Source organism: Anneissia japonica, unplaced genomic scaffold (genome assembly GCF_011630105.1).
Source record: "Anneissia japonica isolate Jap-2015-1 unplaced genomic scaffold, ASM1163010v1 scaffold287857_len828801_cov194, whole genome shotgun sequence".
Classification (NCBI taxonomy): Eukaryota; Metazoa; Echinodermata; class Crinoidea; order Comatulida; family Comatulidae; genus Anneissia; species Anneissia japonica.
In genome coordinates this window covers 141972-168101 of record NW_022738478.1, presented here as the reverse complement: position 1 = coordinate 168101, position 26130 = coordinate 141972, and the positions used below count along the sequence as shown (strand labels likewise).

Below are 26130 nucleotides of genomic sequence, written 5' to 3'. Positions count from 1 at the left end.
TCAAAAATAGATTATTATGATTCTTTTGTCATTATCAGGGGACAATACATCTTTAACAGTTAATAAGGATTAGTTGCAGTTTTTATTTATACCACTGACATAAATGCCTTGATATATGTGTAGACATGTCATGTGATGTTATTGTATTTGTATCCAAGTTCTCAAGCACCTGTGACATGTTGAAATTGGCTTTATTGTGGTAGTAGCACAGTGACTACTGAAATGTAACAAGATTCTATAGTGTCTCCCACACAATAACGACGATGTTGTAATTTACTGTAAATAAATGTTAACAATAGGCTTTTGTGTGTTATTTGGATTATAACCTTTTAGAGCACTTAGCGTATTATAATTTAAGTTGGTTTTTTTTTTCTTCTTTTTTAGGGTCATCGTGGAATACACGATCAAATTCCCAGAACATGCCAGGATCAAATAATTGGGGTGCTCCCAACTCCAATTTTGACAATATTGGGGGAAGTGGCAATAATTCCTCAGGATGGGGCTCTGCCCCTAACCCACAGGGTCCACCCACATCTGCTGCTGGCAGTCGGGTGCAAGGGTGGGGGGACAATTCCAGCCAACATTCTATGGGATGGAATAATTCCAGTATAACTTCAAATCCTAACTCCAGTGGAAATAATTCATCTGGCTGGGGTAATAACAGCCCAAATACCAGTGGGCCATGGGGTGGTCAGAGTGCTGTAACCACCCCTACTTCAAATCCAGGCTCTCAGCCACTAACAGATTCCAATTCGGGACAGGGTAATTATTCAGGAGGATGGGGCAATAACTCGAAACCAACCCAACAATGGGGAAATCAAAACCCAAATGGTCAGGGATGGAACAACTCCAGAGGGGGTGGGTCTGGCTGGGGAAATCCTGGTCCTAACAAAGAACCCAACCCCCAACAATCCAGTGCTGGGGATAGTCAAGGAACGGGATGGGGACAGCCAAGGAACACGCCTCCAAGTGTGGATTCCGGTGCAAACAACTCTTGGGGTAATACCCCAAAAATGAGTCAGGCTGTCCAGCAACGTGTCAACTCCAATGACGGATGGGGTAAGACCCCCATTAAGCAAAATGTTCGCTGGGAAGCTGCCGGTACCGCTAGCAATTCAGGATCCGGATGGAAAGATGCTGGCCAGCCTCCACATACTCCAACTGCATGGGGTGGTGATAATAAACCAGCTTGGGGAAATGCAGACAACAAATCAGGATGGGGACAACAGGGTGGTGGACAACAGCAGCAGCAGCAGCAACAACAGCAGCAGCAGCAGCAGCAACAACAACAACAACAACAGCAGCAGCAGCAGCAGCAACAACAGCAACAAGGACCACAAGCATCAACATGGGGGAGTACTAATGTATCCTCTCAACCATCTACACCTTCTGCTTGGAGCAAGCCTCCAGCCACATCTGGAAATTCACAGTGGGGAGCACAGCCACCAAATAAAAACTCTTCTCAGTGGGGCAACTCATCTGGTGGTGGTATCTCTCAGTGGAACAATCCCAACACACAGCAGTCATCATCCCAGTGGAACAATCAGCAAAGAGGACAACAACCAAGACCCGGGAATGGTAATCCTAGTCCCAATCCCGGCCCAAGGGGTGGCAATGGTGGTGGTACTGCTACACCTGGAAATCCAACAAATAAGCCAATTGGAGGAGCCTGGGGCTCCTGGGGCAATGATCCTCAAAGCCAAACCGGAGCCACAGGCGGTGCTTCCGGAACTGCTGCTCTTCCAGAGAAAACATACGGATCCGGATGGAAAGGACCCACACCAAACGTCACTGTGCCTAAAACAGCAACTGGATGGGGCGATCCAACTCCACCAAAGCAAAGCAAAGTAGATGATGGAACTTACATTTGGGGAGACCCTACTCAACACAACATGAACATGTCGGCAATCAACCGCAAGAATGCTCTTCGCCGAGGGAGTACAAGCCAGCCAAACAGTACTATGCAATCTCAACAATTTGTAAGTGCCCCACCTGGCCCACCGGGCACGCCAGTACAACCGAATGCACCACAAGGTGGTTTTAATGCCCCGAAGCCAGATGCAGGACCAAGCCGAGGTGACTGGGGTGCTGCCCCTCAGAAACCTGGATGGGGTAGTGGTGGTAACAAAATGACAGAGGGAGGATCTTCTTCTTGGGGGCACCCACCTGGGCAACAGTCCAAAGGCCCAGGATGGGGTAACCCACAGGGTACTGGATCTGATTGGGGAAACTCTGGAGGAAGTAATGCTGGCAGTACTTTCAAGGAACCTATGCAAACAGGCTGGGGAGGTAGTGGAAACGGAGAAGAAGCATCTGGACAAAGTAAGTTTGATATTAATGATCATGTTACTTTGGCTGATTGCATCCAATACTGTAGTAGCACCATTTTTATAATTTTTTTAGTTTGTAACTTGGTCTTTACTTTTTTATGTAGCTGGCAACATTGGCAGCATGTGGGGAGGTGCTGCTGCCGGTAGTCGTGGAGATGAAGAGTGGGAAACACACTCCCAGGGTAGTGAAGCCTCAGTTGGAAGTGGAGGACATCGTCACATGTGGAATAAAGTAAGTAAACTACTTATACAATGCTTTCCTTGTGTAAATTCATTCTTGATAATGGTAGTATAAAGGCCAATTTTTTTTCAAACTTGTGAAATACAAGATGATAATAAGATTACTATTTGCATATTATACATGAATGAATGTCCTAATTGATTTTATAAGTCAGTTATGACGACATTATTATGATTACGTTACTGTAGCTATGAACTGTACTTTATAAGCTCAAGGAAGAGATGCATTATAAATGTACAACCATGCACTAATTTTTCATTAGTGCATATTTTGCTTGACCTTTTATTTTTTGTTCATGTGCAAATATTATTTAATAAAACTGATCACCAGAACACCTGGTAAATATGAAGATAATTTAGTTTTTAGTGTAACACCTTAAACAATTCATGATATCTTTACAATAGTTGCACAATTATTACATGCTGTAATATTAAAAAGTGATCATACAATAAGTAAATCCTTGCTGAGGCCATAGGGCCTCGGAAAGCCTTCATTTTATTATATATATATATATATATATATATATATATACAGTATTCACAAAACAGCAATATCGTAATATGCAACTTTAATTTTCATTTCGTGCAGCAAAAGGAATCCAAAATTAAACAACTTATGGAAATGGGACTAAAGCGAGAGGAAGCTGAAATGCACTTGAAAACCAATAGCACTGATATTAATGCTGCCATGCGTAAGTACTAATTTTGCAACATTAAGAAGCTTTAGGTTGCATGATAATTTTAAGTCCATTGTTGGGTGGCTGTGGGCCCACGGTGGCTTAAAGTAATGACATCACAGATTTTCCTGCTCATGTGTGCCTACAAAATGTTGTTTTTAACCTTTCATTTCTTGTGAATGTATTATAACTTTGATGTACTAAGTTATTACATTGTAAATTCATGTTCTAATAATTTTTAAAAATTATTATTTAAGGGGAACTGAGCAGCAAAATGCCAAACCAAATTGACGGAACATCCAGCAATAATATTGACCTAGATCTGACCAAAGACTTCAGCCAGATGATGCTAAATGAAAAGAGTATCAATGACCCCAAATTTGTAGGGGGAAACGAGAATCCACCGGTACAACCCACCTCATCTTTCAATCCGTCCCGTCCTATGACTTCGCCAATGATGCCAAACGCACAAGGTGGAGTCAGTAAAGGGTTCAACCAAAGTAACATGTCACCAAACTACGGAATGCCGCAGCCTCGTGGCCAGCAACACCAACAACAACAAGGATTCCAGCAGCTACCGAGCAAACAGCCACGGCCACCTCTCAATACACAACAGATCTTACAGCTTGCTGTGCAAGCTGGCTTGATCAACCAGAGCCTTCTTAATCAGCACCTCACACACCAGCAATTGATGACCGTCTTCCAGTTGATTCAGCAACGCTACGGCCAGCTTGTCCAACAGCAGATGATTCAGGGTCAGAACAGAGCTGGAATTGGTGTCAATCCAACATCTCGCCAACAGCAGGAGCTACTCGCCCGCCTTAACGTAGTCCAGCAACAACTCATACAACAGCAGCTGCAACAACAGCAGCAGCAACGGGTATCCAACAAGTACAGTCGCAACAAGTTGGCAAGCGACTCTGACGTATTCACTTCTTCAGACAGCGATCTTGGACCTTCACAATCTCGTTCTCGCTTCAAAGATTTCTTTTCAAAAAACAATGAGTCAAATTTTGGTTTGTTGCCTGCAGGCTCTGACAACCAAAGTGAAAGCAGCTGGTCTCACAGCAAATCACCCACACCACCAGAAAGCCTTCCTCAAAGTGCTGATTCAACCATCTCTGACCCAACTTGGAGCTTTCCTGAACCTGGCCCAGATATTCCTGATTTTGGACCTCCAGAATTTAAACCTGGTGTTCCATGGAAGCCGCGTACAAAAGATGTGGAGAATGATCCTGATGCTACACCAGGAAGTGTCAATGGAAGTCTTTTCAGTAGCAGCATTAGTAGCATAGGATCAAAGACTCCAGGCCGTGGAAGGGAAACTGATATTTCTGGCATTCTCACCAAACCTATGCAGCCAAATTTAAGCAGTGGCTGGTCTGGAACTGGAGCAGCAGGCAACACAGCAGCCTGGAGTGCAGTAAATCCCTCCACTAAACGTCCACCAGTATGGAGTGGAGGCAGTTACGATGAACAGCAGGTTTATCCACCAACCGCCCTCACCAACCAACTTTGGAATGTGCCTTTGACTAGAAACAACACTTTGTCCCGTCCTCCTCCAGGTTATGGAGGTGGCAATGTTAACCGAAGCACATCCTGGCCTGCGGGTGGATCTCGTTCTTGGGAAACTGGAAATCGTGGTGCTGGTGGTAGCAGTGGTGGAGGTAGGTTGTAATTTTTAAATCTTTTAGCAGCAAACATTAATTTATTAATCTATATTGTTATTACTGTACTTTCATTAAAAACAAATCTCTACTAAAAACATTGGATAACACTTTAAATTTATGAATTCACTAATATTTTTTTGAACTAATATTTTTTACCAATTCGATAATTTGATAATTCATTCAAATCTTACTGATTAATGTAATTTGTAGAGCATCCACTCACCATAAACTCTGTGCATTCAAGTTTCAAAATTGTTGGCATGTGTTTGATTATTTTCTGTGGAGAATTATTAACAATATTGTTTATGAAAGCTGTGTTAATATTTAATCTCTTGTAGCCCAACCACATCAAAAAGGAATGTTCAAAGTATACATAATTAGCATTTCCTATATGAAATTCTTACATAAATAAAGCCCTGTCCAGTCTATCAAATTTTCTTCAACGAAAAACTGTTGTATGCCCATATATAGTCATGATGTGCCTGTATATGGTCATGATGTGATGTCATCATGACCATATTTAGGTATGTTTGGTAGTGTGCACAGGACTTAAAGGGGAATCATTTTTCATTCTAGGCTGGTCATCAGGCAACAACTTTGGTGCAAGCAGTCATTGCCTTATTTTGAAGAATATTAACCAAGATGTAAGTGCCTTCATCCAATCACATATAGCAATGTACCTAATTTACATATTATCAATAGAATAGACCAATCAGTGTCCTGGATTATGTGACAGTATTCTTAGGAAAGACCATGCAAATGATTTAAATGAATTAATTTATCAACAACTTGTGAATTGGCACAGTTTGGTGTGTTTTACTATTGCAACCAATAGGTTTTTTGTTTTTTTTACAAAATAAAAAACAGTAATACTGCATTTATTTTATTTATTTAGGTTTTTTTGGTAATAATGCTTTTATTGGAATAATGATTTTCTTTTATATTTACTGGAATTCTGGATTAAACCATGAAATTCCATTCATACATATTTCATTTAACTTATAAATATGCGATTTTATCACATCTCTTTTATATAACTATTTTCAACTATTTATGAATTCTTGAGAGAAAATTCACCAAGTAATCAACCTATATATTTTTTAGGGAAATTATTATAAAAAAATAAAATTCAAAGTACTCAAAAGTAATGTAATGAGGTAAGGATTTCAATAAATGCAATTAATAAACAAATGTTTTTAATCAGCAGATGGAGAGTCTGTCGAAGTTGTGTGTCCAATTTGGGCAGATGGACATGTTCCAGGTGAACCCACAGCAACGCGCTGTAATGGTGCGTTATCGCAAACCGGAAGAGGCTTTACGCGCTCAGCGAGGGCTTCTCAGTGCCAATATTAGCGTCACCTTGGCTTTCGATGATTCTGCAGGGCCTATGAATACTGCTCCGGCCCAGCTGAAGACGGGGGGATTTACTGGCAACCAGTGGAGTGTTCCTTCCCAAGGTATTAATTCCAGCTTTGGTGGCAGCCAGATGTGGTCCAACGGTGGCGGCGGAGGGGGAAACTGGGCGACTGGTGGACTTGACTCAGACCCTACTATGGGTTTTCTACCTAATGATTTACTAGCTGATGGTATGGGATCAACTATATAAAGTTAGATAAAATTTTTGACTACCTTTGTTTGATATGGAAATATTATATTACATAGCGTTGTTTTATTTTTATTTGAGTGATTATGATAGAGTGTATGTTTTTGACGGGTGTGTGTACCAGCCGTGGCAGACACTAGAAACGCCTTGCTGAGGGACTTATGTGAACCTTTTGACCGATTGGTTTTTTTTTTTTTCGGTCTTTTCATGGAGTGCTGGAAAATAGCAATGTGCAATTGTTGGAGATTCTGGTTTTGAAGAATACAGCAGATACACCTTACGAAAGATAACTTCTCTTTTTAAAGGGTTTTTCCTTTTTTTACAATTAGATAAGAAGTTTATTGTTATAAGAAAAAAAAAATTAAAAGACTGAAAAAAAAAACAACAAACACAATGAAATGCCACGAAAGATTGTCTCGTGCTTTAAGTAGTTTAGACTCGGTGCTATTATTGCTGAATGCTTAACATGAAGAAATGGATTCATGTGAAACTGCTCTTTGTCTCAAGATAGACAAGTCAGTTGTTTTAGAATAAGTTGTTTTGATATCGAAAATATGTATTTGCATGACTATAACGTTTTTATCGTTTTCAATCGGTGTGATATGTTTTTATTCTTTTTGGACAGTAACATTATCTTAGGTCAGGTCACATAATTAATGTTTCTTAAAGCCTGAATTATATCTATTAAGATGTTTAAATTATTAATTTGTTTTTATTTAATTACTTTCTATCTTTATTGCCAGCGTGTACAATTATGTTTGTTTTGGAATTATTTTTGGAAGTGCAATTTTTCAAGCTGAGTAAGTTAAAGTGGAGTGCACATATTCTTCCACAGTTTACTTGCGATTTTTTCCATTGAACTTGTGTTGCCTGGCTGATGGACTCTCATATGAACCAAGTTAAGTTTGTGTCTTTCACGAAAGAAAACCTAAAGAAAGATATAAATTAAAAAAAGTAAAAAAATAAAAAAAAATGAATTGATAATTAAGATAACCAAACCATTATCAAACTTGTATTTTGGATAAAATGTATAGTATTCTCTCACCAAGGACTCCTTTATATAATGATGGTGTTGATAGTTTTAGATAGGTTGTACTACCGCACCTGTACGTTTTTGTGTTTGTTTTACTCATTTTCAAGATGTGCCTATATAATGATCAGTTTTTTTTAGTGCAAACTTGACAATAATTATGTCCAGATAGATAAAGATATGGAGATGTCTCCATCTAATGTTCCATACTGTTACTATGTATGCAAATTTTTTGAAGTCAATGAATTCATGCAAACAACTTTATGTGCTTACAATTTATTCCAAAATTTAGTGTGCAAATTTGAATGTAGTGGTAAGTTTTAAGAAAACCAAGATGTCCTAGCTAGCCTTGATTTGATTGCCACCTCCATTTGAAAAAAATGAAAATATATAAAGAAAAAAAAAAGGGGGTGGTTTAATCTATTTGAAAAAGGGGGTGTACATATTTAAAATAATGGGATGAGTTAAGAACATGTCTTCAGCATTGTATAAGTTGATAGTTCGTGTTTCTACGTTTGAAGTCACAAATTATGCTCAGGTTGCTTCCGACTTGCTCTTGCAGCTGAACACTGCTTTCCGAGTTTACCGATGATGACGACGACGATGACGATGACATTGATAAAATAATCACCTTTGTCAAATAAAGTTTAGGTTTACATGGTGCACTTGCATGCTTCTGGGAGATTGAGAACAAAAAACAAAAAAATAAAAACTGAAAATATAAAAAAAAATATTAAAAAGTGTAAAAAATATATAAAAAATATATACAGAAGTGCAAGAAGTTAAAAAGTATTTCTATGGGATTACGGGTCAGGGTTTCATGGGTTGGGGGTTGGGGACGACTACCCACGTAGTCACACTCAATGATATTTGCCAATGGGAATAGGGGTGGGATGGGTTGGGAAAAAAATATTAAAAACTCCCTCCCAGTAGCAAGCAAGAATATAACCTCTTTCATATATAATATATATATAATATATAATATATATGTCCGGTTAATAGAAGTACCTAAAGCACAGAATGAGGGTGGTTAAATGCTGCTGTTTAAGTACTATATCAGCTAGAATGAAAAGGGTATTGATGTAATGGCTGTGATTAGAAAGCTATTTGTTGGGGAGTTTGTTCTTAATATTAAAAAGCCAGAAAAAAAAAAAGAATCTGCAAATGAACGAATCTGAAATGTCTGCTGTTATGTATCTTTTCCATAGTTGTAGTGTTATGTTCATGTAAGGCAGTGATTTTTATTTAATACACACAAGTTAATAATTGTGTTTTTGCTACTCAAAGAGTATTATTAAAGACCAATGGTCATTATATTTGCTAACTTAGAAATTTAATTAAAAAACATCCCACATAATATTGTGGTTTTTTTAAAATAAAGAAATACAGAATAATTATTATTGTATTATTATTCAACACTAATATATATTATGTGATTTGTTGGGGTTTTCTTTCTTATCTCTGATTCAATGTACAGTACTCCCATATAATTGTTTACTTACATGTTAATTAATGATTCCGTTATTAATGGGCAATTTATATGCCACACAATTGTGGCTGTATGTAGCTATGTAATTCAAACTTATGCAAGGTTCTGATTGTGTTGTATATTTGTTGCGTAGCACTGACTTTTAATAAGAGAGCTCTAATAGTTGGCTAAAGTTTTTGATATATCATTGATATTAATATTATTATTATTATTACAAATTAAGTTAGAATTTAACTTATCCAACACTCTTTATGGGTAATTTTCATTGTGTGCAAACTGTGTTTATGTTGTGAAGGAATTAAAAAAAAAACCTTTTAAGAATTAAAGAAAACTTTTGAAAAAAAAGAGAGGAAAAGAAAAATTGTTACCTAGTACAGTGTTAAATCTGAAGTCGTTTCACCCACTTACAAAGAAGTTTAAAGAATGCCAAAGATGTAGGCTCTATCTAAGTTCACACACGATGTAGTGTTAACCTGCCAATGTTAGAACATAACATTTTATTTCATTGGAATAATTTTTGTTTATCTTAAGACATGTAATTATCACAAGCATTGTTTTTTTTCAAAAGGTTTATTTGTTACTAAACATTTAAAATATAAAAATAAGATGATTTATTGGTAGGTTCGTTTTGAACTCTAACCTCTTTATACTTAAGTGGCATTGTTTTTGGTACTGTAGTGTTGACAAAAAATAATCATTGCAAAAACAGTAGGGTTAATTCCGAGGACAGGACCAATTGTCATAATCAACGTTGATGTTGTTTGTTGTTGTTTGTTGTTGAAATAGAAGAGAAGTATCATACCATCAGTAGAGCAATTGTAGTGCTTAATCAAAATTCTTCCTTCCTAATTGTTTGAATGTATTTTAATTAAGGAGTATAGTTTAAGGGGACAAGTGGTGATAATATAAGAGAGGTATTCATATAGTAGTTAAGATTTCTCAAGAATGTGTATACCGTACTAGAAAACCACCTATATGGTGAAAGTAATCTAAGAGATTGTATCTGACATACTGTAGCCAATGAACTGTGAAATATTGAATTCGTATCAACAATCGTTTTCTTTAAGAACGCAAAGATTTTACAATATAGTTTTTGACATAGCTGATTTATTGGGACATTATAAAAAGTAACATAAAATTTGTAAAAAGACAAAAAAAAAATATACCATTTGCAATCATGGTTAGATAATAGAATGATATAGATTTAACCAAGCAATGGGTTTGTCTTGGCTTTAGTCAAGTTTTTGGTTTATCTTATCTTCCATATTCAGCAAGTATTAATAATAAGTAAATATTAAGTGTGTGAATAAGGAGCATAATGTGATGTGGTTTGAATACTTCACTGGTCAGACGTTTCTACTAAGCAATTAACTCGTAATGAAAAAAATAAAACAAAACAATAGTTGACTACCTTAAATATACAAAGCTTTTATTGTGTGTGTAAGATCTTTGTTTATGTGTTCGCTGTACTACTTAGCAAGCAATGTTAGTGATACTATAACCATGAAAACAGCTTAACAAGGAGGATTAAACGGAATATCTGGTGTTAGTGCCTTCAAATGGTGTCCATATTTGTTTTTTATTTGTATTAATTACTGCAATTCACTTTTCTTTCACCAGGGGTTGTGCCAGGATTTGCATTGCCAAACAGGGTCTGATGTCCTCGAGTGGGCTGCTCACAACCACTGAAATGGGGAAAGCTGTTTAACTATGTAAGTCTCCCCAACGATGTGTTGGTTTTCTCTCCCCAACCTGGTGCCACCCTTGCGTTTCACTAAATTTGTACTTCAAAATAATATATAAACACAGCTACAGACATTATACACTCACATTTCTCCGACTGCCACTAATACTGTATTAAGAATACAAGAGAATATCTTTAGTTTGCAAAGGAAATAAAAACGTAATCATGATATATAATAGTAATTAGTTAAAAATATTAAATGTGAAAATCGGAATCGTACAAAATACAACATTAAACAAACATTATATCCTAACAATACGATGACATTGAATATGCCTATTGCGCTGATCAGTAGAACACCGGGTGGGTAGCAGAACAGGACATCTTGAAAACGTGAGCAGGAAGAGGATCTAATTGACAAAAATTAAATGAAGAGGAGTTTATTATTGTGAGAACATCGTCTTCAGATATGGTTCTGAAATTGTGAAAGGCAGTTTCAGGATAGTCAGACATGTATCTTGAACTCCAACTAAAAAAAGTGGTTTCAACCACTTTTATCGGGCGGACTTTGGGTGGGTTGGGTGGAGGGGGTGGTAGACTTTTGATTGATTATTGATTGCTCAAAATGCCTCAGAGGTTATTTCCGAGCGTAGCTAGAAAACAAAACTTTCCCGCACCCCCGATTGATTTTTGAAAACTGCCTCGTTTACAGTCAGTCTCGACTTCAACCACTAAGTCTTTTTAGTTCCTGTTTCGTTTATTTTTATACCTCCCTGGTTATATAAAGATCATGACCATACCATGGAGCATACGACCGGAATGTAACTTTACGAGTGGTGAGGGGGCGGGTGCATGATGAATAACAGTTGTATCAAGAAAATAGCATTGAAATCTTTAACGGAAATTTCAAGGTCAGTGTTCAAAGACATTGACTGCAATGATGACAACTACAGAAATCATTTTCATCAATGGTTTTAATGTTCAGTGTTTAGTTCTCTCCAATGAGATAATTTATTCAGTATATCCTTGTCTCTAGCCCCTACAAAACAATACAATTAATATTAGTTTCCATGAACATTTGTCGTTTTCTATACACAGTACACAATACATTTTGAGAGTAATATTGTAGTGTTTTTGTCTTCCGATTTGAGTAATGACCTATAACACGTTTGAGACGTGGTGTGGAATGTATCGATCTCTATACCCATGCTACTACTCCGAATAAAGAGAGGGAGGCCATGATTCAACGTTTCGACCTTTATTGGGTCATCATCATGGAAATTTAAAATAAAATGAAAAAAAAATTCCTCACTTTTGCAAACTTTGCATATGCGTTCCTGGCGAGGAATAATTTACCTTTTCTGCTTCTAAATTTAGAACACTAAGCTTAGAGAGCATAAGCTTGCGTTATGGTTTATTTTAAAAATGTCTACATAATTTTCAAATTGTAAATTCCAGATATAAGTGTAAAGTTCGGATACTCCCCAATTTGTAAGCATTTTGTTCTCATACGTCATTGAAGTTGCCGGATAGCTTGTGTTACTAATTCTTGTAACAACACGGTTCGACTAAAGTCATAAGGATAGAATCACTGTAAAATTTCATTTAGAACTAGGCCTACCACACATTTCGGACTCAGCATCAGAAACGTTCTCTCACTACACTTTCCAATGGCATTTAAAATTTCATCAATAAACAAGTTTTAAGATTTAATCATAGAAGCGTGCCTATAGAATTTGTTTGAAATGTTGGTATCCCTAACCCCCTCCCCTAACGAAAAATCGTGGACCCGTCCCTAAGAAGGCAGGCCTATATGGAGCTTATTGTTTACATCAATTGCCTATCATATTCAAAATTTTCCGTCTTTATATTAATAAAAAGAAAAATTCCGATGGCGTTTCTTTTTTTAAATTCTCATATGGGATCGCTTAGCATAAGTATCGACCATAAGACGGAATTCACAAGCTAATGCCCAGGTGGTATCAAACAACACAGGAGACCTTGAATAAATTTGAATAAATTTTGTGCGAATGTTTCTTTTAGACTGAGCTTCCTATTTTGAATAAACACAGGTAGAAAAAAACAATGCCTGTTATTCGTCTGTCAACAGAAAGAGATAACAGTGGGTGAGTACCTATAAATTGAATAATAGGCTAATATTAATAAACATAATGTATTAGCCAAAATAATGTACTGTTCTGTAAATAGTTTACTGGGACGAAGGTTAGACGACTGATCGAGTATTACGTCTTGGCAATTATAGTCTTAACATCTTAAGGCCTACTATCTGATAGCCTAAAACGCATGAATTAAGTCAATATAAGAAACACGCATTAACATCATGCAATAGACTTTATCTGAAACGAGAGACGAGTGCGAGTGCAACGCTGTGTATTTTCGGTATACAGTATCTATAATTAATGTGTTTAGGAAGGGGTATAAATTACTCTACTCCCCCATACCAACTATGGTATGAATTTTCAACCATAGATATTCCTGCATCTAGTCGGTTATATTGCTCGTCTTGTATTTTAATCAGGTCATAAAAAATCAACGGGGAGGGAGGGGGGGGGGGGGGGGAAAGTGGTGGGTAGAACCCTCGTAGATTCCCTTTCCCCTGTCAGGGAGCTGAACACAATTCGCTCCTGGCTCCGGTTGCTAGGCGACCCTTTAACCCCGCTTTTGACGGTGACGGACCCTTTCCGGGTGATACTTTAGACTGATGGAATAAAAGGTTTTCAGATGCACACTTGTTTAATTATGTCGATTATTATATATGAAATGTGACGGAACCACAGGTAAGTTACTAAAGCAGCAAGACATCACTTCGAGCATCCAAGTATCAAACCACCATAGGATAGTTTGTTGTGTCAAAACTATCATAAGCCCTGTTTCGTACACATCGCTCCAATGTCGGACAGTGTTTTCGGTGCAATATTATGTACTGCGCAGTTCTCGACGCAATCACGGAAAGCTGTCGGCGATAGCATGTAGCGATTGTATGGAAACCAAGCATTACTAACATCGTACCCATCTTGTAAACCACTTAATTTAAATTTCATAGTATTTTTATTATTTTATTTTATTCGTGCCAATAGTTGGACAGGTCAGTAGCCTAGTAATGGTACCAGGTAGCATACTTGATGGCACTGTGCTGTGTAGATTGCAATTAATAATAATAATAATAACTTTATTGAATCGTACACTTTTATATCAGTGGCACACACTATCAAGTGGTCCGTTCACAATAAAAACATTCAAACAATACAGAACATTAAAACCGTTACACAAAAGCACAGTATAGTAAGAAACACGTAGGTCTACAATACAATTAAAACAGTAAAATGACAATTATGTAAGTTCAAGTTAGCATTGAAAAGAGCATTAAAATAATAAAATTTCAAATTATGGCAGAAAAATGTTTGAATTATTCTGTTGGTATAAAGTTTGTAATGAACGTTTACATTGGCGGTTCCAGAATATTTTAGCGGGGGTGTTATGACAATTTAAGGGTTTTAAAGGCTTATTTAATCGATTTTAGAGTCTACTAATGTTAAAAAAAAATATATATATATATCACTTTTTCTCCCTGACGAATAATGTTTTTCTCAACGATGGGGGGGGGGGGGGGGGAGATCAGCTCTACCTGACGGTATCCCCGGCGCCACCCCAGGCCTATCTGAAATTGCAGGAAAGGCAAAAATAATAACATACTCCAAATAAATACATGCTACAGTGTTCTATATTTGGATCATTTATTTAGTCCATAGAAAACCTCGGCAAGATGCTTCAGGTATAATGGAATATATACATTAAATATATCAAATAGTTGTACCAGACCTCACACCAGCATTTCCTTGTAGACAAATTTGTGATATACATGAGAAAGTTTCAAAATATTGGAAGCGGGGGGGGGGGGAAAGTGGTGGGTAGAACCCTCGTAGATTCCCTTTCCCCTGTCAGGGAGCTGAACACAATTCGCTCCTGGCTCCGGTTGCTAGGCGACCCTTTAACCCCGCTTTTGACGGTGACGGACCCTTTCCGGGTGATACTTTAGACTGATGGAATAAAAGGTTTTCAGATGCACACTTGTTTAATTATGTCGATTATTATATATGAAATGTGACGGAACCACAGGTAAGTTACTAAAGCAGCAAGACATCACTTCGAGCATCCAAGTATCAAACCACCATAGGATAGTTTGTTGTGTCAAAACTATCATAAGCCCTGTTTCGTACACATCACTCCAATGTCGGTACAGTGTTTTCGGTGCAATATTATGTACTGCGCAGTTCTCGACGCAATCACGGAAAGCTGTCGGCGATAGCATGTAGCGATTGTATGGAAACCAAGCTTTACTAACATCGTACCCATCTTGTAAACCACTTAATTTAAATTTCATAGTATTTTTATTATTTTATTTTATTCGTGCCAATTGTTGGACAGGTCAGTAGCCTAGTAATGGTACCAGGTAGCATACTTAAATTGCAGGAAAGGCAAAAATAATAACATACTCCAAATAAATACATGCTACAGTGTTCTATATTTGGATCATTTATTTAGTCCATAGAAAACCTCGGCAAGATGCTTCAGGTATAATGGAATATATACATTAAATATATCAAATAGTTGTACCAGACCTCACACCAGCATTTCCTTGTAGACAAATTTGTGATATACATGAGAAAGTTTCAAAATATTTAAATAAATTAATTTCATTATAATTATAATGCAGGAATTAAAAAAAAAACCTCAATAAACATAGCTTAATTGTGGATATAAAAAGGCAGATTTCAACAACATGATTATGAAATTATATTCCACAAATATGGAATGTTCATGGTGAGTGCTTACAGAGTAGGCTTTTGAAATGAGATTTGTCTAAGCTAAAGATTGGTCATTAAATACTATCTTATATAATACATATATACATCAGTGGCGTATCTAGAAGTCTTAAAGTGGGGGGCTTAGTGATCAGTTTTGCTAAACTCTCAAAATAATGTGATTTTTTTTTGGGAAGGGGGTGCGAGGCGAGTCATTTTTGGAGGGGCATGCACACCCCATGGATACGCCACTGACATTACATACATCCATATGCATGTAGCAAACACATTGAGACAATATTTAAGTTGCTCTCCTGTTAGAACTAGACTGCATCACACCATGACCAAATATAGGCACATCATTACCATATATGGGCATACAACAGAAAATTGGATAGTGTGGACAGAGCTTTATACACATTTGATTTCTGCCTGCAAATCTCAACGTTTGATTTGATGCCCAAATAAGGGCATAAATTGTGCCGAACATCAATGCGACTCTGCACTATACTTGCACACTAAAAATGCCAGTAGGACATTGCATGGGCAAAGGTTCGTCTGTGCTACTTCATTGGGTACCACAACACATGGTACGTGTAAAGGATAGTTTCAACTCACAGAGCGCAGGGATGGATTTGCCGGAAAACGGTCAGACCCAGCATGTGCCTACTATAGTCCAAACATTACATGTTGAGAATGACAATACAAATATTTAATTTGTACAATACAAATATCTGATACTGCCTTTACTAAAAATATAATAGATATATAAAAATACTCTTTCACATGCTTCTGTGTTATCAAATTTACAATAAACTTTAATTAGAGTCAGCACCTACCGAGTAGACAGTTTGTAATCAGTTTATCAAAACCAATTTAATAACTGAAACAAAAATTGTGTAGACTCTCATAAAATGTTGTCTAGCTTTAGTAAGTACTTATTCATATAGGAACACTACTGTGACACATCTATTGCACAGAAAATAATATATTTTGTAAACAAAACTTCGTTGCCAAACATTTAAAATGAAACTCATGAATTTAGTTTAGTTTAGTTTTAGTATTAAAAACAGGCAGATATGTTCTGGGTTCCCTGGCCCCCTACCCATGATATTGGGAAGAGCAACCACTCCCAAATCATAGCATTAAAATCTATGTGACTAGGTAACATAAAGTAAATGATAATGTAAATTGCCACCGGTCTTACATTTATACTGGAATTTAATTAAGCACATAATTTAAGTACTTGAATGGACAGATTTTGAGATCAAAATATTCACTACGCCGTGTATTATATGATATTACAGCTCACTGAAATATTACACTACAGAGTATGGAACTTCATTTAAATCGTCAATGTTGTAGAAATCTGAGAAGATCCCCCAAATAATGATGAACTCTATGTTTCAGATTTTTTTAGTAATCCCTTTCACTGGTAAGGGATCATTTTGGAAAGTCGTCATCAGTTTGAAAAAGCAGAACAAGGAAATGAGAAGTAAAATGATTTCTATCGAGTGAATGTGAAATTGATTGCTCATTCACTTTTCAATTGCTCATTGCACATCCAAATTTTTCACGCAGTATTTCAAAATTCACCAATTAATAATCAAATCATCAGACTATATTTTAGCCTGACATGCAGAAACATGTTTAAAAATTGCTTAACATACTTATATACAATTGAAAATGGCTATAAAAATCAAACAATTAGTCAAAAATATATCATAGTATTTAAATAGTAAAGTTCAATTTTAGAAGATTAAATAATAGAGAAGACAATCAGCATTATACTCAGCAAAACATAGATTACTTATAGTATGACCCACTAGTAGTCTACCAAAATATTTTGGTGGAGCCAATTCTGTCTCTTAATATATGGCTTACCCTCCCAAAGCCAGCATCAGTGCCCGAAAATTTAATTGAAAATTGACTTTTTAATAATTCTTATTCTCCACATTATAAATGATGGGTCAATTAAATACTAGTATTGACTTATTATTAGTTATTAGTAAAAATATTACAGCTTCTCTGTTATTATGCTAATTACTCGGTTTAACAATTAGTGAGAGTACGCTGGTTTTGGTATGTAGACATAGACATATAGACTCTATGATAATTTGGAACATTTATTTTGTAAAACAACAATGACCCCCATCAATGTGCATAGTTTGTTGATCACTTGCCATGATACAGCAAAATACAATGCAGCTGTAATCATCAATGTAAACTATGATTTTGTCACAATATTTATTTTTGCTTATGCATTGTTTACTTATTTTAATCTACATTTAAAATCCCAAAATGGTGCACTAAAACAAGCTCTAGATAAGGGGTCAATATATATACAAATATTGACTGCTCTAGATTCGGGAAATGGTGAAATCTAATCTATCACCGTTCCCCGAATCTAGAGCAGTCAAAATTTGTTTTACATACATCATACATAGATTCTACGAGGCCTAAAAAAGTACTTACTTCCTAGCCTAGTATTAGAGGCCTAGCTAGGCCTAGGCCTACTCTACTACTTCTAGCTAGTCGATCAAAGAGTGTGTCTAGCTGTTCTTTGCTTATTTCCTCAATTTCAACAGCACCCATCGTCTTGCAATATTTGTTGAATTTTGACAAGACATATTTAATTTAATTTTTCTTTTGGTGCTTTTGCTATCGGCTTCAAGCAGTAATGGCAAAGGCCTAGGCTGGTCCTTCATCTCGAACCGACCAGCCTCCATATTTGTTTATCATTTACTCGCTGATCTGTGATGCGGTCAAGAGCCAATCTCGTCGTAGAGGTCGCAGTCCCCTTTACCGTCAGCAGCGCGATGTTAAGTTTGCCTAGATTTTGCACATCGCGATCGGTCTAAAAAGTACTATTTTTCAGGGGAATAGTACTTTTTATTGCCAGATTAGAATCTATGTATGAGGTATAGAATACATTATATAGATGCTCAGGAGTATCATTACAATAGCTTGTTAATACTATAGACATCTCAAAATCTATTAATCATAGTAGAGCTCCTTCATTACTTTTAACACCAGAGGGCAGTATATCCATACTCAGCTAAGTTCACTTGTTTTTAAGCACAGTCTGGTCCTCATCGATATTGCATTGCCATCACCCTCTCATGCACAGTTTGGTCACTGTCTAAATAGCATGTATGATGCTTCATTACTGTTAACCCTAGAGGGCAGTACAACCTACGTACCTAAAAGGAAACTTGTATTTAAGTATAGTCTGGTCCTCATCGACATTGCACTGTCGTGGCCCCAACATGGACAATTTGGTCTAAATAGAATGGATGATGCCATCGCACAGTGTGGTTCTCATCCGAATGGCATGGTCCTCTCACACACATTTTAGTCATTGTCTAAATAGCACGGATGCCATCGCACAGCGTGCCTCTCATCTGCATAGTGCGGTCCCTATAAGAACAACGTGGCCCGATCAGCTGCACGGCCCATTTATTTGACCTCCTAGGAAGTAGTATTTCTGGAAGATGCTCTCAAAGCGGCATATCTCCATTACACGGTACACGTGCAGGAGTAGTCGTGGGAATCGTGACGTAAAATACTGCACAAATTGGTCTGGTATGGTACCCAATGTCTCTTTTACCTCTTCAGGTAGTTCCCTGTAATGATGTTTCTGTCAACAATAAAGAAATAAGTATTATCTACAATTTGTAAAAACTCAATTGGTTTGAACAGCATCTATAATGTAGTGTCGTAATTATACATAAATGAGTAGGACCTACAAGTTAATATCAACAATTAAGTTATTGAAATATTAATCAATTATAATAGTTTGCCTTCCAATTCAAGACCACATTTGGGACCTGAATATTTGGGGTGGTCTCTGGGTTCGGTCTCCACATAGAGGGTTATTTTAGCATTAATAGATTGAAGATTGTAATTTGGTCCTCTGAATATGTGGTCTCAAATTAGAGGGGTCTCGAATTGGAGAGTGCACTGTAGCTGTAAATTCACAGGTACCATGTTACCTTATTTCGCATTGCACGTAGTAAATCCCGGATGGACGTCCCTTTATATGACCTGAACTTGCGAAGGTCTGTTTGTAATTCAACTGTTATATTCTGCCTCCAGTCACCTTTTAAAACTACTGATGTATTTGATTCGAGACAGACTAATAACGGGCAGTCAACAGATTCCTTTTCTATTCTATCACTAACATCCTGAAAAAAGAAATTTGTAAAATGAACGATTATGATATTAGCAATCAATGGGCGCATTAAAGAAGAACAAATTCATAATTGAACTGCGTATGCTCCTATGAAGGTCAAGCGAGATACACACAATTTATGTTTATGTTGACTGACCTTGGATATGGGCATGCACAATTCATAATACGAATTGGCTTATTAAAAAAGGAATAATGCAAGCTTAAAGTTATCAAACTTGAGGGGGCGCTGTTTTGAATATACACACCTGGAAGAATCTTAATTGTTTATCTTCACTCCAAAAGAATGGGTGTTGAAGAATGGCATTTGCTTGTGGCCTTTTACTGCACTCTGGATACACCATCTTACTAATGAGCTCCTTAGAAACATAGTCATCTAGAAGAAGGAAATGTCATATTTTAAAACCAAACAGGCAATTGTGTCTGGAGAAGCCAAATAGATCCAAAGGCCTTTCTACTATACTTGTGGAACCAGATAAAATTCTTTGAGAATTAAGTGAAGTTAGTCATGTAAAAAGTGTTTCACAGGACTCGAACCCAGAACTTACAGCTGTACTAGCATGTTCCTTCTCTACTCAATCACATTTCTTACCTGCATTTAGATGATCTAGATTGTAAGTGCCAGACAGAATGTTAGCTTGGCGATGTATAGACTCTCCAAACAGATGCTTTCCTTTGGAGAGGACATAATAGAAGACACAGCCTAGGGAGAATATATCTACTCTAGTTGTCTGCAAAATAAAAATCACATTTAATTATCTATCCATAACAAGGGGGGGTTTTCTTCCATTGTCATTGTGTGCACAATAGTATTTAGCATTATTTAGCTTTACCAATCCCAATAGAAGAGAAAACTTCTGGGAGGCATTGTTTATAGGATAACCATGCATGGTGCCAGTGGCTGAATATTTTGACTGACTATGAGCTGCAAAAGCTATTACTTAAGGGCTAAACAAAGAGTAAGACAAATTTGAAGATGGAACTTACAGTTCTATCGGTTCCAGTTAACATCTCTGGTGCTATCCAACCTTCTGTCCCAGCAACTCCTGACCTCCTTGAGAAGGAATGGCGACCGGCGGCTAGCTTCTTACAGAGACCAAAGTCTGAAATCATTGCTTTGATCTTTCCAAATTTATCTGGCATGGAAATTAGGACATTGTGTGGCTTCACATCACGATGCACTTGGAATAAAAATAAATAAAAAAGTACATTAGAATGGATCTGGATCAACGCCTTTAAAAGCAGCAAAGTGAGGAGGGGTGGTGGCACAGGTAGCTTCTGGACTATAGATGATTCTTCATATAATTAATTACAGCTGTCTTGAACTTTTCTTTATCATGTAATGTTGCAGGTTCCTTAGGGATTCAATTCCAGTCTCGTATATTCTCATTACGACAGAGAATCTGTAACAGTTATTTTGAGTGAACACCTCGGAATATGTAGTGTGTCCTGAGAAGTATATCATAGAGATTGACATCTGATAACTGCCTGGAAATGCAGGAAAGACATGACTGAACTTACCTATATTTAAAGAGTGGAGATGAGCTAGGCCAGATGTGGCTTGCTGGAGCAATTCTGTAGGGCTTAGCATCTCATACTTGCTCTGGTCTTTGACATAGTCTTGAACTGTGGCTGCACACAGCTCAAGGGCAATGTAACGAAACTGAAGATCTTCCTCCTGCATATATGGAAGGCAATTAAATGAATAAGTATGGAAGGCAAATACATAAATGAGTAATTAACCAGCATAAATTTAATTTAATTATTTTCATTCTTTAAGGTACGTCCTAGAATGTTGCACCTATCATCTGTATCATTTTGTCTGCATGAATATTTTCATTAAAAAGACGATTCATTGGGTCCGAGTCTCCACGTCGCCGTCACACGCAGTGAGTAACCACCTTTAAGTCACAAGAAAATATTCTGGTGTCACATGACTTGGTACACAGAAAGGCAAGCATTTTAACCCTCAAGGTACAGCCCATTCCTATGGAAATGTTGAACATACCATACAGAAGTATCTGATGACCCCTGGGTGCTCATCTGATTCTCGTAGTAAATCTACTTCTCTATCTGCAAAACTGAAACATTCTGGTAAGATCCTCTTCACTGCGACATCACGGTTATCAAATCGACCCCTGAAAGCATCAATAAAAAAAATAATTGGTGATTTTAAAAGATCATTTTTGTTTCACTTACAGATAATAGAAATGACATGGGAAGAAATCGAAAAATGATCTTATAGCAGGAATAACATAGGAAATAATGGCAAAGGAGAGGAGGAAATTGAAAATTGAGAGGTGGTAGATGGTGAAATGAATTGAAACCGATGGTAAACATCCAAGACAGAGCCATTCCCCATCAATCTAGGTGAGCTTTTTAAACACTAGACTGCACCACCACTCCACAGAGTTTTGTGATCAAACATCTTAACCAGCAATCTACTGGGTCCTGGGACTAGATAGCAAGAATCTTAAATACCAACATGAAGCTGGTTCTTACCTGAAGACAAAAGTTCCTTCACAACCTTGTCCTAGAACGTCTTTAGGATTGAACAAAATCTTTCCCACTTTAACAAAGCCTTTTGGTATGGCATCTTTGTCCTCTGCTGAACCCTGCAATGACCCTGTGGAAGTCTGGGCTGAACGTGGTTGCTGAGACACAATGATGAGTGGCTAGAGAAGAGAATAATTTATACATAATCACTGCGTACATGTGGAGGTGCATTTGTGTAACATTAGCATGCATTAGCCTGATGATGACATAATTAATGTCGAAATATTGAATCCCGACACGATGGCGTGCATTTCGATACTTGGGGTATGTATTATACTATATTAGCATGCAGTTACATGTAATATCTATTTAAGAAAAACAGACACTGCCAAGCCCTGTAAAGTTCTGCCCATATACAGTCATGATGTGCCTATATAATATGGTGATGTGATGTCATCATGACCATATTTAGGCATGTCACATGTTTTTGTCAAATAAAACTTGATGGTACAGGGCTTTAGTAACTCTATTTGGGTCAGTGAAAAAATCCTATTTAGGTCATTTGATTTATAACAAAAAAATATATTTGTGATCCTGAGAGTATACATACCCTTGGTAAACAATATACAATCAAGGCAAGGCCGATTACTAAGGTCACAATGCCGCCCATGAAGGCAGAGTCACTCAGCCCAAACTGGTATGATTCACTGCCAGGTGCTTTATGGGGTTGTCTATAACTACTGGACTGGTAGACATCTTCAAATCCAGGCTTAGCTGATTGATTGGGAATGTCCACATTGCTAGGCTTCTTGTGTGGTAGATTATTGTTGGCCACTGCCTGTGGGTGCTGCACCTGCTCTGGCATTACAGTAGTAGTGGAGACGATCACATCAGGCTTGGGTTTCTGATCTTGACTTATTGTTATTCCAGAATCTTTTGGCACTTCATGGTATCCTACGAAAAATATGATATAAGAATAACTGTCTTTGTATATGTACTAGAATTATTGGTTTAAAAAGTGTGTTTAGAGTCAGAGCCTCAAAAATCCTATTTAAAAATTCTACATGTCAGCAGAAAAAAGTATTCTGTAGTCTGCGAGAACAAATGTTATCTATATGTGGCAAAGACAAACCAAACCAGTCACTCGCCGCAAAAATCGATTTTGTGTTATTAATACAGTGTTGGAGAGTAAAATAATAGCTATGAAATGGTTAAAAAATCATTCAAATCGGACATTTCCTTATGAAGTTACAAGCGTTTAAACATAGAGCTGTTTAAAGAACAATCACTATCACTATCTTTAAATCCTTAAAAAGTGTTGTTTTAACATTGAAAATGAGGAAAATAACTGCATAGAATGGTGTGTAGATATATAAAGGTTAGTTTAGTGCAAAAAATAGATTTTTTAAAATTTGACATTTTAGCATGTTTTGGCCATTTTCTCTGAAACAGGATTTGCGACGAGTGACTGGTTTGGCTTGTCTTTGCCACATATGCTTATTACAAAAAATTCCCAGGCAGCGCATATATATAGGTCTGCGAACAGCTTGTCCAGTTGCAATGCATAAAGCTAGGCGAGCAGCCTGTGTGTATTGTCAATGTTCTACATATTTGAATAACTGACTTTATTAATTTTGAGTAATTAAATATGAATAAGGTAAGGCTTACTTACCAAGTAATAATGTCTTAACTGGTTCAAGCTTCAGATCTAGTGGGTTGGGTAAGTCTACATCCACTGTCAATACACTAGCAATTGTGTCATGGACACCGGGGCCTTCTAACTGTGGTAGACTTGTCATCTGTCAATCAAAAATGTATGCCCATACAGAGTCATGATGTGCCTATATATGGTCATGATGTGATGTCATCATGACCATATTTAGGCATGTCACATGTTTTTGTCAAATAAAATTGATAGTCTGGACAGGTATTTAGGAATTACTGGAGAGGAAAATTATCTTAAAATTACTAATTATTATTCATTTATTATTCCTCTCTGGTATTTGTAATCACACTTTTTACAGATATGCTCTTGTGATTGGTCAAATCTTGGTCCGGGTTCAAAATCATTGATGCATGACTGTTGTAACTCAGTGGTGTATGCCAATCTGGGGTCTACTGGTGGATTACCATACACCAGTGATTGTGCATTAATACTGGCATTCGCTATGCCAAGCACAATTTCATACCACTCAATTAACATTATGCTGGCGTAACTTGTTGTGTCTGAACATAGCCTAAAATTTATAAAACACCTTAATAACCAAAATGCTCCAACACAAAGACCAGTATCCTTACCATGACTGGAACACTTCCTTTGGCTACCATTGCTGGCAAGGCGTACACACCATAGCTATGCTCTCCAATAAACAAAGTAGGCCTGTAGACAAATAATAGGATTTTTATAGCATTAAAATGCAAAGGAGCTTGAAATAAAAGAAAACAGAAATTAAAGCAGAGATTTCAAGTATAGGTAACAAGAAAAAGGCATACTGTAACTTTGGTATGCAGCGACAAAATTAGGACGCATATTTTCTAACAAAAATAAATACTAGAAAATAAAAATTCTAGAGAATTCTCAGTTACTTACAACAGATGATCTTGTTCATTTTGTGTTCTGCTAAACTCTAGAAGTCTCTCCCGCCATAAGGGGAATTCCCTACTTCCACCTTGGAGGTGAGCTAAGGTACTTGGGGCAACTGGTGTAAATGGGACTTTGGTCAAGCCGTCGTGTCTTGGGGTATACAGGCCAACGACAGGTGAGTCATAGATACCTTCCCACAACAGCGCACCATTGTGATTGTCTAGAACAACTAGTGAGCCCTCGGTGACTGATGTGAAATATGTTAGACCTGTTTAAGAGTAGAAAAAAGTAAACAATATTTAATACACCTTAATTATTAAATTTTTTAATTCATATTCCCATGGATGTAGTTATGGTGGGCGGGGCCACCCAGCCTTGAAGTTTTCCACCCAGTCTAAAAGCTAATTTCATGGCCCTCTACCCACCCTTTATCACCCATCCTTAAAATATCTATCACCCAAACCCTGTATTTATTCCCTGATAACTATTTGAATAATTAAACTGTTGATATAATTATAAAGGTTTCATAAAAACAAGTAATAAAAAATCAAGTCTTACCATAGTCTGTGTTGTCTGTGGCCACATGTGCTGAATAATCTAAATAAGTTACGTTCCACCTTCCAAAGAGAAAATTAGAAACCATTAAAAAAATATGTATTTAAACAAACTATAAATAAAACGTAATAAACAAGAATATAAAAAAACCAATATTTACAGTTTTTCTTTGGTCTCGCTATCAAAGACAGTGACGATGAACTCGGTCCTGCCAATATATAGAGTGTTTGCATTCGAGGACGGACAAGAAATCTCCTCCACCTCTGTACTCATCACAGACTGCTTCACGCCCTCAACCAAGTCTATCCCCATCCAGGAGTCTGTTTTCTTACCTAGAAAAATGGGAATGAAGTATTGAAAACTGGGAATCTTGGACACAATAAACTATTTACATATGCTAGGTCTTAAGATTGTAAGAATTTTTGGAACAATTAAGACAATAGCCTGTCTTATTTGACCTGTGATTATGTTTACATAGGTACATCCTGAAAAGAACATAATGATCTAATAACCACAGGGTAACAGGGGCTATATAGATCAGTACACCGGGGTAACCCCCTACTCGTCTTGAAAGATGAGGTTATAGTCCTGAATCTGAGAAGACTTGTTCCACTACCAGAACCAGCAAAAGGTAAAGGTAAAGGTAGGAGAATAACCCATAACTTGCAGCGTCATTGTGCTGAATTGCGTATGGGCGTGGTCCATGACTACCTAGCAGCCGTAAAGAGGCGCTTCTTGGTAGATACATGTTCACATC

At 37.1% G+C, this 26130-nt stretch overlaps 2 protein-coding genes across 5 annotated transcripts in view; one reads left to right on the top strand and one right to left on the bottom strand.

Annotated features, from left to right (window-relative positions):
• Window positions 1–10599, top strand: part of LOC117117560 (trinucleotide repeat-containing gene 6C protein-like) — a 53522-nt gene extending 42923 nt beyond the window's left edge. For 3 of the 4 annotated variants that reach the window (XM_033261895.1, XM_033261898.1, XM_033261899.1), the window contains 6 exons: window positions 385–2322; window positions 2435–2562; window positions 3160–3262; window positions 3505–4914; window positions 5494–5561; window positions 6122–10599. In XM_033261895.1, the coding sequence (XP_033117786.1) occupies window positions 385–2322; window positions 2435–2562; window positions 3160–3262; window positions 3505–4914; window positions 5494–5561; window positions 6122–6523 (4049 nt within the window). In that variant the 3' untranslated portion in view covers window positions 6524–10599. The remainder of the gene's footprint in view (window positions 1–384; window positions 2323–2434; window positions 2563–3159; window positions 3263–3504; window positions 4915–5493; window positions 5562–6121) is intronic. The other variant, XM_033261897.1, reaches the window with a different exon arrangement.
• A 4662-nt stretch (window positions 10600–15261) lies between these two features.
• LOC117117557 (serine/threonine-protein kinase/endoribonuclease ire-1-like) overlaps window positions 15262–26130 on the bottom strand; it is a gene marked incomplete in the record, with an annotated part of 15509 nt that continues 4640 nt past the window's right edge. Inside the window, 14 exon segments of the mRNA XM_033261890.1 lie at window positions 15262–19186; window positions 19542–19733; window positions 19987–20114; window positions 20331–20469; window positions 20726–20919; window positions 21260–21416; window positions 21747–21876; window positions 22241–22413; window positions 22845–23188; window positions 23907–24033; window positions 24533–24614; window positions 24825–25086; window positions 25377–25435; window positions 25534–25705. Of these exon segments, the coding sequence (XP_033117781.1) occupies window positions 18989–19186; window positions 19542–19733; window positions 19987–20114; window positions 20331–20469; window positions 20726–20919; window positions 21260–21416; window positions 21747–21876; window positions 22241–22413; window positions 22845–23188; window positions 23907–24033; window positions 24533–24614; window positions 24825–25086; window positions 25377–25435; window positions 25534–25705 (2357 nt within the window).